General features: G+C 40.5%; 1 protein-coding gene across 1 annotated transcript in view; it reads right to left on the bottom strand.

Annotated features, from left to right (window-relative positions):
- The window catches only part of LOC127448635 (inositol 1,4,5-trisphosphate receptor type 1-like), an 82,939-nt gene that overhangs the window by 36,722 nt on the left and 32,427 nt on the right, over positions 1 to 13,790 (bottom strand). Inside the window, exons 11-28 of the mRNA XM_051711313.1 lie at positions 13,523 to 13,677; positions 13,335 to 13,434; positions 13,041 to 13,201; positions 11,759 to 11,900; positions 11,462 to 11,620; positions 11,110 to 11,282; positions 10,687 to 10,806; positions 10,317 to 10,511; positions 9,716 to 9,967; positions 9,487 to 9,628; positions 4,240 to 4,387; positions 3,371 to 3,555; positions 2,730 to 2,856; positions 2,597 to 2,651; positions 2,344 to 2,509; positions 2,056 to 2,223; positions 1,867 to 1,944; positions 1,618 to 1,755 (exon numbers count right to left, since the gene is read on the bottom strand). Of these exons, the coding sequence (XP_051567273.1) occupies positions 1,618 to 1,755; positions 1,867 to 1,944; positions 2,056 to 2,223; positions 2,344 to 2,509; positions 2,597 to 2,651; positions 2,730 to 2,856; positions 3,371 to 3,555; positions 4,240 to 4,387; positions 9,487 to 9,628; positions 9,716 to 9,967; positions 10,317 to 10,511; positions 10,687 to 10,806; positions 11,110 to 11,282; positions 11,462 to 11,620; positions 11,759 to 11,900; positions 13,041 to 13,201; positions 13,335 to 13,434; positions 13,523 to 13,677 (2,664 nt within the window). The remainder of the gene's footprint in view (positions 1 to 1,617; positions 1,756 to 1,866; positions 1,945 to 2,055; positions 2,224 to 2,343; positions 2,510 to 2,596; positions 2,652 to 2,729; positions 2,857 to 3,370; positions 3,556 to 4,239; positions 4,388 to 9,486; positions 9,629 to 9,715; positions 9,968 to 10,316; positions 10,512 to 10,686; positions 10,807 to 11,109; positions 11,283 to 11,461; positions 11,621 to 11,758; positions 11,901 to 13,040; positions 13,202 to 13,334; positions 13,435 to 13,522; positions 13,678 to 13,790) is intronic.

Below are 13,790 nucleotides of genomic sequence, written 5' to 3'. Positions count from 1 at the left end.
CTTTGTTCAGGGACACATTATTCCATTTCTGTTAGTCACATGTCTGTGAAACTTGTTTAGTTTATGTTTTAGTTGTTGAATCTTTTTATGTTCATACAAATAGTTAAGTTTGCTGAAAATAAAAGTAGTTGAAAGTGAGAGGACGTTTCTTTTTTTGCTGAGTTTATTTATAAATCTATTTCTGAATTAAAGACATCACCAAATTTCACCAAAGGGATATTTTCTCAGATTTAGCTCCCTTTTGGGGATAATCTTGACCCCCAAAAAAAGCTAAATATGTACACACACAAAGCATGATCTTTAGTGTTCTGAGTTTTTTTTGTTTTGTTTTTTTACTGTTCTGAATAGGGATGCACCGATAAAACTTTTTCTCTTCCAATCCGATACCTAAAATCTCAGTTTCACCCGATACCAATCCCGACCCGATACCTGTGTTGTTGTTTTTTCATAATCTTCACTGTGTGATACTAATTGTGGGTATGAATTTATATGTAAACTCAATCCTTTAACTACACATTATTTCAATATAAAAGTACAGCCTATTAAGAAAAACTTTGTTAACTAACCTACTGGAAAATGTAGCAGCAAAATTAACAGTAATTCTAGTGAAAGTCTTGAGCAGAAAAGATGCCAGTTTTTTGCAAAAAATTTTTAACTTGTATCTGGACTTCAAAGAATCAGATCTCTTTTTTTTTTTTTGTCCACTTCAGTTGTAAGATATCAGTCCACTTTTCATTCGAAGTTATTTTTTGGCAGCCAGTCAACTTAAATATTGTTGTAATTTGTAAACAAATAATAATGATAATGATTATTATCATTATTATAATTACTGACTTTTAGAATTTTATAATACAAGAGTAATATATTTCATGCACCTTTAACTTTAAAACCTTCTGGCTTTTATTTTGACAGTCAGAACACTCCATGAAGTCCTGTAAGTGTCTGTTTTTAGGCTAGTTCAAAGTAGTCTAATTAGCCTCTTATTCAAAATCTGGAGAAATTGTCCTCCAGTGCCATTCTGTGCCAACCAAACAATTGAGCATCTACATCTAAGATCAGGGCCATTTCTGACCATTTTGGCACCCTAAGCGAGATCTAAGCGAGATCCCTATTGGCACCCTCATCCGAGAGCTGGGGTGTATTTGCGTGCCGGCGGCCTCCCTAATTCACTTATGCCTTGAACCGCCCCTGTCTGAGATGTTGTTTGTGTGGATCGCTTACATAATGTGCGCGGCTCTGCATGTGCTATGTATGTGTGTCAACAGAGCCAAGCCATACACTAACTAAAATAATGTACATGCATACTGTATATTTACTTATTAAGCACAGCCTTTTGCAATTCTATCGCATGTCTTTAAGTGGCTTTGAATAAAATGCACAAGTCATATGGGCTACTTAAATGGGGCTTTTATGGTTCTTTTCTCTCAGTTTTGGAGCTTGACAGTAACGAACATAAAAAAAACACACAGCATCGGATTTGGATTGGCACGTCGGACCGATACCCGATCCGTCTAAAAATGTAAGTATTGGAGCAGATCCAATCAAGGTATTGGATCAGTGAATCCCTTGTTCTGAGCAGAAAACCCTTCAGTTTAGGTTAAATATGCTCACACACACCTTCTCATATGGGATCTGCAGGAGTTCCAGCACCACACTGTGAGCTCCCATGTTCCTGAGGAGCCGTTGTTGCTGTTTCTTATTCTTCTTGCCAGAGATGCCCTCCAAAACACACAATTTACTCAGCCTTAGCAAGATCTACGTACACAAACATACACATACACATACTTAAACATAGGCCTGACTCCACAGAACATTCAACTTGCTTGTCAAAACCAACAAACTTAATAATAGAAAAACACACTCCACCTCCTTCACAACTCTGTAGTTTGAGCTGCTGGTGCTCTCCACTTTAGGTTTGTAAGATCTATTTGAGTTTTTGTCTCCCTGTCAGAGCAAAAGATGTTGTTTATCCATCATATCTTTTAGTTTGAAAGATTACAAATATGTCTTGGTTAATTTTGTGCACACATTAATGTTGTTCTATATGGTCTTGACCTTGTGGTGAGTTTCAGCATTGACCTCTACTGTGTTGAGCCCTGAGTCTGACCCCTGTCTCTTATACACCCACAGCTCTGATTTCTCTACTATAGACCTCAGCTGGTCCAGATCTGACTTGATCTGTTTGTAATTCTCCACATCCTGACTGGTCACCAAGAGCTGAACCTGGAGAGATAAAACACAAAATTAACTTTTTTAAAACAGTAATTTAAAGCAACGTGCCATGGTGGGCTATGTGAATATGAATGTGTTTATTTCCAGATAAATAAACGGATGTATAAATACCTGTTTGAAGGCCTGTAAGACCTCCTGCCTTTGGCTGAAGTGTCGGAAAAGCAGGTGTAGGGCTCTTGACACCAGCGGAGGATACTCGTGCATGGTCAGGTGCAACAGAACCCTCAAAAATGTCCGGCCACCATGATCATCAAGATCCAATGGAGTGTTCTCTTCACTACATACGCAAACACACACATAATGTATGTACACAAACACAAAAACGTCAGACAAACTATTAATAAGCACATCATTCTACTTTTACCTTCCTCCAAAAATCCCTTCTGCCTGCTCTTCAATGTGCTCAAAATCCAGCGCACCTAATAAACACAGGGGTTATTCACACATTTTACACATAACAGCTGATAATGACACAAACACACAATCACTCATCCCACCTTGAACACTGGCAGGAGAGTCCTGGTTTACAGATGGCTCTGTCTGAGAAGTGCTCTCATCAAACTCTGTCTTAAAGATACAGAGCAGGCAGGAGATCCTGTAGTCCAACCGCACATTCAGAATGAACTACACAAGGACGAAAGAGAGAATGCATGTTTGTAATACTTACATTTTTTAAGAGCATTAACTACTGAAGAACCAACATCTAACATCTACTCAGTTTACTTAAACCATGACTTGTACTACACATAACTAATACTGGCATTATATTCATGCTATTTAGCCAGAGGCAAACTGGCTCCCCCAGCTGAGCCTGGTTTCCCCCAATGTTATATATCTACATCTTATGAAGTTTTGTGTTCCTTGCCACAGTTGCCTTTGGCTTGCTCACTGGTGGTCTAAAGACAAATAACATATGTTCTGTATATACTGTAAAAATACATTTCTTAAGACATAATCAACAATTCCGTTTTTATCAAACCACACAATGATGACCTTAAGAAATTACAGACATTACAGCTTAATTTTCTGTTACAGCATAATTTTCTGTAAAGCTGCTTGAAATGATGTGTACTGTGAAAAAATTACTCGAACTCAATTTTATGGGGCATCATATTTCAGATATGGACTGTTTTAACACCTGTAGGATCTCAATGATCTTCAGTTTGGTGTCCATCACCAGTATGTCTTGTTTCTGAGGTTCAGTTTGGGCTTTAACTTCATCTCTGTCAGGTGGGTTGTGGGCTGTAGCTGGCAGAAATCCAGCCGAAAACACCACCTGTGTCATCAGCTCTCCCACCCCATGTATGGACCGCATCACACTTCCTATAAATACAAACACAAAAATGACTGTCAGGGTGCTTTAAGAGTAGAGCTTTTGGTAGAGACATTTGTTTTCCACTTGACAACAAAGTTTCATTTGCTTGGTCTAATTCAAATTTATGTTCAAATTTAGCAATCATCTCAATCTCAAACATGTGTTCATGACTTAAAACTAGAAATTTAAATATATACTAAGTCGACCTCTGAGAGCCTCATTTAGCATAAGAGTGTGGAGTTTCAGGCCTGGGTTGCTCAGTGGTAAAAGATGCTGTCTACCACCCCTGGAGTTTGCTAGTTTGAATCCCAGGGTGTGCTGAGTGACTCCAGCCAGGTCTCCTAAGTAACCAAATTGGCCCGGTTGTTAGGGAGGGTAGAGTCACATGGGGTAACCTCCTCGTGATTGCTATAATGTGGTTCATTCTCGGTGGGGCGCGTGGTGAGTTGAGCGTGGTTGCTGCGGTGGATAGCGTGAAGCCTCCACACGCGCTATGTCTCTGTGGCAACCTGCTCAACAAGCCACGTAATAAGATGTGTGGGTTGATGGTCTCAGACGCGGAGGCAACTGGGATTCATCCTCCGCCACCTGGATTGAGGCGACTCGCTATGCCATCACGAGGACTTAAAAGCGCATTGGGAATTGGGCATTCCAAATTGGGTAAAAAAAAAAAAGAGTGTGGAGTTTCTGACCTTTTCCAGGCTCTCTGTCCGGCTTGATGGTGAAGGGGGTGATGATATGAACACAGTCCAGGATGGCCAGCAAGATTTTGGTCAACCTCAACAGGTCACTGAAGTTGTAGAAGCCAAAATAGATCAGGTTTCTCGCCAGGTTCACCACCTATAGCAGAGACAGTGGAAAAGCGTATTGGAAAATAAGTGGTATAATCTTGAAATTAAGAAAAAAAATGAAAGTAAATCTTAAAGCTGAAGTGTGTAATTACAACATCAATTACGAAAAAGTTGGGACAGTATGAAAAATGCTAATAAAAACAAAAAGGAGTCATTTGTAAATTATATTCACCCTTTGCTATATTGAAAGCACTAAAACTACACATTATATGATGTTTTTACTTGTGAATTTAATTGTTATGGAAAATGTACAGTAATTTCAAATCAGATGATTGCAAGATGCTCCAAAACATTTGGGACAATCGAGTGTTTACCACTATTAAACATCACCATTTCTTCTAATAACACTTATTAAGCATTTTGGCACTGAAGACACAAGTTTGTTAAGTTTAGAAAGTGGAATTTTCCCCCAATCATCCATTATATAGGTCTTCAGGTCTGTAGGTCAAGTCATTTTTATTTGTATAGCACCTTTCACAACGCACATCGTTTCAAAGCAGCTTTACAGAAAATCATGCATTAACAGAAAATTAAACCGTAATATCTATAAAGTCTTAGAGTCATCATTGTGTCGTTTGATTAAGTACGATTATGAAGTGTGTATAAAAATATGTAACTAAATAATAATTGTATTTAGAATTTAGAATTGTATTCAGTAAGCAAGCCGAAGGCGACTGAGGCAAGGAACACAAAGCTCCATAAGATGTTGGTTGATGGAGAAAAATAACCTTGGGAGAAACCAGGCTCACTGTGGAGGCCAGTTCCCCTCTAGCTAACATCATGAATATAATGCCAATATTACTTATTTATGTGCAGTGCTTTAGCTGCACAACTGTATGGGGTCTTTGTCACCGTATGGTGTGCTTCATAATGCGCCACACATTCTCAATTGGAGACAGGTCAGGACTGCAGGAAGTTCAATCTAGCTCCCACACTCTCTGCTTACACAGCCATGCACTTGTAATCCAGGCAGTATTTTGTTTGAAGTTGTCCTTCTGGAAAATGCAGGGAAGTCACTGGAAAAGACGGTGCTGGATGGCAGTATATGTTGCTCCAAACATTTTACATATCTGTCTGTATTCATGGTGTTCTCACAGATGTGCGAGTTACCCATGCCATGGGTACTGACACACCCCTGGCCCATACAGACACTGGCTTTTGGACCTGACGCTAATAACAGCGTGGATGGCCCTTTTCCTCTTTGGCCCGGATAACAAGACGGCTTTGTTTTTCAAAAACTTTTTGAAATGTGGACTCTTCAGACCACAAAACACAGCTCCACTGTTCTACTTTCAATCTAAGATGAGACCGAGCCCAGAGAAGTCGGCAGCGCTTCTGGACAGTGTTGATGTAGGGCTTCTGCTTTTAGTAAAGTCTTAACTTAAGTCTGTGGATGCAGCGGCGACTGGTGTTGACTAACAAAGGTTTACTAAAGTTATCCCAAGCCCATGTTCATGATATCCATTACAGATGAATGCCGTTTTTAATACAGTGACGTCGGAGGATTAGAAATCATGCGCATTCAGAAATGGTTTTCGTCTTACCCTTTACGCACAGAGATTTGACCAGATTCCTTGAATCTTTTAAATATTGTGCACTGTAGAGGGTGAAATGCCCAAAATCCTTCCCATTTGTTTTTGAGGAACATTGTTCTCAAAGTGCTGGATTATTTGCTGAAGCATCTGTTGGCAAATCGACAAGTCTTGAATGATCCTTGCTCTTGAAGGACTAGGCTGTTTTTGGAGGCTCCCTATAAACTATGACACAATTGCCTCACCAGTTTAACATCTCCTGTTTCACATTGCCTTGTTATTTTAACTTGTCAAATTGTTATTAGTCTTAAACTGCCCCGTCTCAACATTTTTTGGAGTGTTACAATCATCTGATTTGAAATTACTGTACATTTTCAAAAAACAATTAAATTCACAAGGAAAAACATCATATAATATGTAGTTGTAGTGCTTTCAATATAGCAAAGGGTGACTATAATTTACAAATCAATCCTTTTTGTTTTATTAGCATTTTTCATACTGTCTCAACTTTTTCGGAATTGGGGTTGTAGAGGGATAGTTCACATTCTCACATTATTTACTCACCCTCATGCTATCCCAGGTGTGTATGACTTTCTTTCTTCACCAGAACAAATTTGAAGAAAAATTAAAAAATATCTTAGCTCAGTAGGTTCTTAAAATGCAAGTGGATGGTGATTTCACTTTTGAAGCTCCAAAAATCACAGACATTCAGCATAAACGTCATCCATATGACACCAGCTGTTAAATGAATGCCTTCTAAAGTGACACGATCGCATTTGGTGCAATAAAGATACAAATGTAAGTACTTTTTTAAACTCTAAATCAGCTACCGCTACCGGTCAGCAGCAGTAAGCACATGTGATGTAATCGTATTGGCACTTGAAACATGCGAGAACTGAGGCAAGCGTGTCACAGCCGGAAGAGCAGTGCTGTTTACAAGTGAGGAGGAACGCTGTACAGTAGCTTGGTTGGTTTTGGTTTAGATCTTTATTTATCTATTTCTTTACTCACAATGGTGCATTTGTGCACTTGTCCTGGATGTCTCAACCTAGTGGAGAAGTCTTTATCATGGCTACACGAATACGTCACACGAGAGACCGCTTGAACTCCACCCTCTCGTGAAGCTTACCGGAAGCAGAGACATTTCTAGGCATAGGCGAACTAGGCATTGCCTAGGGCGCCACCAACTGGGGGGACACCAAAGAAGAGGCCGCCGCCACGCAACCCCAAACACCCCTCTCAACCCCACCCCCGATAGGGGTGCCATTAGGGATCTTGCCTAAGGTGCCAGAATTGTCTGAAACGGCCCTTAAAGGAAGCAATGGTTTATAGTTAAAAAGTATTTAAATATTTATCTTTTTTCGCACCAAAGGTGATAGAGGACATTAATTTAACCGCTGGAGTCGTCTTGATGACGTTTATGCTGACTGTCTGTGATTTTTGGAGCTTCAAAAGTGAAATCACCATCCACTTGTATTTTAAGAACCTACTGAGCTAAGATATTTTTCTACTTTTCTTCAAATCTGTTCTGCTGAAGAAAGAAATTCATACAAACCTGGGATATCAGAGGGTGAGTAAATAATGAGAGAATTTACATTTTTGGGTGAACTATCCCTTTAATGTCCCAAAGAGAAAAGTTGTTTGGATTTTTTACTTTAAAAGTGTATTTCCAAGGGGGATAAATGAGGATTTTTCTTGGAAGGAGTTTTTGTAATAATTTTTGTAATTATGATGGTTCTTATGTTGATGAATTTTTAGGATTTTATGTTTGTTGAAAAATTGTGTTAAGATTTATATATACACTATATTGCCAAAAGTATTCGCTCATCTGCCTTTAGACGCATATGAACTTAAGTGACATCCCATTCTTAATCCATAGGGTTTAATATGACGTTGGCCCACCCTTTGCAGCTATAACAGCTTCAACTCTTCTGGGAAGGCTTTCCACAAGGTTTAGGAGTGTGTTTATGGGAATTTTTGACCATTCTTCCAGAAGCGCATTTGTGAGGTCAGACACTGATGTTGGACGAGAAGGCCTGGCTTGCAGTCTTCGCTCTAATTCATCCCAAAGGTGCTCTATCGGGTTGAGGTCAGGACTCTGTGCAGGCCAGTCAAGTTCTTCCACACCAAACTCGCTCATCCATGTCTTTATGGACCTTGATTTGTGCACTGGTGCGCAGTCATGTTGGAACAGGAAGGGGCCATCCCCAAACTGTTCCCACAAAGTTGGGAGCATGGAACTGTCCAAAATCTCTTGGTATGCTGAAGCATTCAGAGTTCCTTTCACTGGAACTAAAGGGCCAAGCCCAGCTCCTGAAAAACAACCCCACACCATAATCCCCCCTCCACCAAACTTCACAGTTGGCACAATGCAGTCAGACAAGTACCGTTCTCCTGGCAACTGCCAAACCCAGACTCGTCCATCAGGTTGCCAGATGGAGAAGCGTGATTCGTCACTCCAGAGAACGCGTCTCCACTGCTCTAGAGTCCAGTGGCGGCGTGCTTTACACCACTGCATCTGATGCTTTGCATTGCACTTGGTGATGTATGGCTTGGATGCAGCTGCTTGGCCATGGAAACCCATTCCATGAAGCTTTCTACGCACTGTTCTTGAGCTAATCTGAAGGCCACATGAACTTTGGAGGTCTGTAGCGATTGACTCTGCAGAAAGTTGGCGACCTCTGCGCACTATGCGCCTCAGCATCCGCTGATCCCGCTCTGTCATTTTACGTGGCCTACCACTTCGTGGCTGAGTTGCTGTCATTCCCAATCGCTTCCACTTTGTTATAATACCACTGACAGTTGACTGTGGAATATTTAGTAGCGAGGAAATTTCACGACTGGACTTGTTGCACAGGTGGCATCCTATCACAGTACCACGCTGGAATTCACTGAGCTCCTGAGAGCGGCCCATTCTTTCACAAATGTTTGTAGAAGCTGTCTGCATGCCTAGGTGCTTCGTTTTATACACCTGTGGCCATGGAAGTGATTGGAACACCTGAATTCAACTATTTGGATGGGTCAGTGAATACTTTTGGCAATATAGTGTATATTTGTAATATTGTCCTTTGTGAGGTGTGCTAATGAAGTGTGGTTTGAAACACCATTCTGATACTTTAATTAGTTGAGTCTCTGACTGATTGAATGATTGAGATAATGCACATCCCTAATAACCTTTAAAATTAGTAGGGATGCATCAGCTGGATTCAGTTCCAAGCCCAATATGATTGGTTGTTTAAGTGTGCTTTCACTGGACAAAGTTGTTTTAAATGTGTATGTCTTGTTTTGTTTTTTTAATCTCAACCCTGATGAAGGCCTACGTGCTGAAATGCGTTGATTTGTGTTATTTATTTTAAAGTCCAATAAAGTTTATCACTGCAAGTGTTGCTGGATTCCTCTTCTCCATGTCCCAAGCTTTTGCCATTGATGCCACTGAATGTTGCTGTTTTGGGTTATGGTTTTTTACTGTTTCTGGGACCTCAACCTACAAATAGCTTATTTATAATGTAGTCACTTCACCTTTCATTTTTCAAAATTCAACAATGAGGTGACACACCTCAAAAGTGAGCTTGTTTTTCTCCTTGTCAGAGAACAGGAAATTCTGGCACACAACATCCCGCAGGTAATTCTCCACAAACTCCATTGTCTGAGAGAAGCACTCCTTCACTTCATCACGTGATGTCCCGTCATTATCATAACTGCTCAGAGACAGAAAACCGATTGGCTAATGAACATGCCGCTCACTAACATGGCTTTATTTCACTATTAACTAGAGTTACACTTACTCGTCAATGGCAATTTGTGAAGGGATTTCAGACCACAGTCGAGCATATTTGACAGGCGTGACCTGCTCCTGAGGGTCACGGTCCACGTGCATGTGCAGCATCATGCGGCAGAATGAGGCCCTAAGATCAAAGGGCAAATCTTCATCTGACATGCAGCGCAAAATCAGGTCCACATCCAGTTGTGCTGATATCTTGTTAATGGCCAAGTACTGACGATCCAGACACATTCGTGCAAATAAATTCAGTTGATACCTGATAGAGAAAAATAAAAATTAATGAAATAATGTTTTGCAGTGCAAAAAATCTGTGTATTTGCCATGTTTATGCATAAAACAAGAAAAACTATTTGCCAACATGGTAAGAAAAAAATATTTTCCCTTTGTATTACATTTATTTTCCTTACCCCATTGGGTAAGATAATTTGTTTTATTATTGTTTTTGTTTTAAGCATAAACCTCACAAAACTGATTTTTTATTTTTTATTTATTTTTTTTTTTTAGTAATTTTGCTTCCTCAGGTAAATGTATTTTGTTTTAAAGATTTTTAGATATTTTTTACTAGAAAACAAGACAAAAAACTGATGATGTATGTGTGTATATACCTGTAATAATTGATAACTTCCTGGTCCTCTGTATGTCCCTCTTTGGCATCCTGAGCAAGTTCTCTGATGCTCTTGCTCTTCACCTCTCCTCTACTGTCCTTCCAGAACAACCACACCTCTTCTTCATCCTCCTCTTCCTCCTCTGCGCTCTCTCCTAGCACTGTTCCTGTCACCTCGAACCGTGACAACACAAGCCTGACACAAAAACACACACACACACTATAAATCAGTTTATTATATAATGCTATATTGGTATAATATATAATAATGTCATGGTCCATCTTTTTAATACAGTGACTAATTTACCTTTTTAAGCTTTAAAAAGGACGCAAAAGCATAAAAAAATTAGTCTATGCAACAGGGGCTGTACTTGGTTTCGATGAGGATGTCTGCATTGGTTGGGTCCAGCACAGCATTACAGATGAGCTCTTGAGTGACAGGAATGGACTTATTCATCGAAACACATAGATCTGACAAGTAGTCCAGAAATCTAGAGAAACACAGATGAAGGAGTGGTCAGTAAACAAACTAGGTAATTCACCTTCACTGAATCTACATATCTGTCCTAGCTTGTTCTTTTCTAGGCAATATTGTAACTTCCTAATATGTTATACTCTCCTTAGGATGCATCACTCGTGTTGTAGCATTCCTTATTTGTATGTTGCTTTGGATAAAAGCAACTACAAAGTCGCTATGGATTAAAGCATCGACTAAATTAATACATCTAAATGTAAATTACCAAGAACAATGAAGACTATTTATGCAGATATTTCCACATACAACACAGACACACCTGGGCTCTCTGTTCTTGCGCACTAGACTGACGAATGTGTCTATCTCAGCAGCAGTGATGTGTTTCTCTAAGAGCTTTCTGTTGTTGTGCAGCAGAGCTGTGATGGTGTCTTCAGCAAGAACATCATATCCTATCTGTTTCTGCATAAAGCGGAACTGCTTTGCTATGTACTCCTACAAAGAAAGTGAGGGCAAAAGAAAGACAGAAAAAGAGACAATGCACGTAAGATGGGAGTTTTAAAGGGGAGATGTTATGTAAACCCTTTTAATGAGTCTGAATATTGTACAATGTACTTGTTGTCTAAGGTGGTGTGACTGTTCTCTAGTTTAATTTGCATTTATCATAGCCACACCTGATTTTTCCTATAATCTTGCTGTGAATGACGCAGGACTCTGTAGCAGAGCCGACAAATGTGACGAAAGGGGGCGTGGCGTTGATCTGCAAGCTCCTCCAATCGCAGCATAGGGCCGTCTCCACTGTCAGTGAACGGGGCCTGCAACAGCTTAAAGATCTGGCCAATCAAAGCAAAGGGAATATGGATTAACGGTTCATTCAGAAGAAATGTCAGAGAGATGTTTTTGAAACTAGAACCTATTAAACTTTAGAAAGGGAGAAAGAGTGAATGATGAGCAAGTGAGAATAAATGTGCCTGTTTGAGGATGTTCTGCTCTCTCATGAGTTTCTGCCGCTCTCTGTTGGGTTTGTTGACTGTGATCTCCAGCACATCCTGAGCACTGCTAGGAATGTCCACTACAAAATAAACCAGATCCTCCAGCAGCTTCGTCACTGATCTGTGTATGTGAGAGTAAGGGGAGACAGTGTGTTTATGTAGGTGTAAGTAAAAAATAAATTGCATAAAAAGGGTTAAAACAAAAAGCTATCTGCAATATCTGTCCTAGAACACAAATATTATACGTAGGCACTAACACTGTAGACATTATCTTATCTGAAACTGGATGGATGGATGGATGGATGGATGGAGAGATAGACAGATGGAAGGACGGATGGATGGACAGATTGGAAGGTGGATGATGAATAGATGATTGGGAGGTGGATGGGGGGATGACTGACAGGTGGATAGAGGGATGGATGGCTGGCAGGATGGATGGAAGCAATGATGGACAGACAGATAGAGGGAAAAGTGAACAGACAGATGTTTTATCGACAGGTGGATGATGGATGGATGGATGGATGATTGACAGTGGGATGGATGGATGGATGGATGAGTGACAGGTGGATGGGTGAATGGATGGATGGACAGATGGATGGAAGGACAGATAGATGGATGGATGGATGATAGGAAGGAGAATGAATGGATGATTGGCAGGTGGATGGATGGAAGGGATGATTGACAGCTGGATGGAGGGATGGATGATGGATGGAAGGAATGGTGGATGGATGGCAAGGTGGACAGACAGAAGAATTATGTGAATTGATGGATGATGGATGATTGACAGGTGGATGGATGGATGGATGGACAGACAGATAGAAGGACAGATGGATGGATGACTGGTAGGTGGATGGATGAATGGATGATTGGCAGGTGGATGGGTGGATGATTGACAGGTGGATGGAGGGATGGATGAATAGCAGGATGGATGGACGGAATGATGAACAGACAGATAAATGGAAAGGTGAACAGACAGATTATCGACAGGTGGATGATGGATGGATGGATGATTAACAGGTGGATGGATGGAAGGACAGATGGATGGATGGACAGACAGATGGAAGGACAGATGAATGGATGGATGATGGGTGGATGGGAAGGAGAATGGATGGATGATTGGCAGGTGGATGGATGGAAGGGATGACTGACAGCTGGACGGATGGATGGATGGAAGGAATGGTGGATGGACAGTTGGATGGAAAGGTGGACAGACAAGAATTATTGACATGTGGATTGATGGATGGATGGATTCATTCTCTACCTCCTCTCATTCTGCGTAATGGTGCCCTTTTCAAGTTTAGCTGCAATGGAAGCTAACACTTTACTGGCATCATTAGCAAAATCCAGATCCCTGACCTCAGCTGGAGACACAGGCACAATGGCAAAGGCCTCTTTATCTTCTTTTAGAGGAGATGTTCCTATCTGAAAAAGAGAAATAGTGAGGAGAAATCAAAGATCTGAGAAAATAAACTTAATATATTAATCCATAAATATGTGCTTTTTATTATTTCTCTAAACCCCACACACAATTAGTCACACACAAACAAAAACTCACTCTTAGCATGACTGGTTTCTCTTCATCTTTGTCTATTGGCTGGTTGGTGCTGTGGACCCAGGTATTGGTGCAGAGATGTCTGAGCCTCACATATGAGTTCCTGAGGTAAAAATAAAACACAAATTCAAAATTAGTGTACTTAAATAGAAGATGTTATATGGAGCAAATATGTTGTAATCTTGCTGTACCTAGGCACAAGTGAGTCTCCCCCTCTCAGTGTGGTGGGGTCGAGCTCAAAAATAGACGAGATGTCATTGCCGTCAGGAACAGACACTAGTGTGTAAATAACCTTATCCTTAGGGTTCCGTGCACGTGCCCGCGTCACTTCATGCTCGGAGTCCAGCTGAGGTGCAAGTAAAACAATTAATCACCAATGACAACACTGCTCAGTCTGCCATCTCTTTAAAAAAGGTATAATAGCCTGTTTTGGTGTAACTGATGTGAGTTCAAAAGAGA

This window comes from Myxocyprinus asiaticus, chromosome 12 (assembly GCF_019703515.2).
Source record: "Myxocyprinus asiaticus isolate MX2 ecotype Aquarium Trade chromosome 12, UBuf_Myxa_2, whole genome shotgun sequence".
Classification (NCBI taxonomy): Eukaryota; Metazoa; Chordata; class Actinopteri; order Cypriniformes; family Catostomidae; genus Myxocyprinus; species Myxocyprinus asiaticus.
This window is presented reverse-complemented; position numbering and strand designations above follow the sequence as displayed.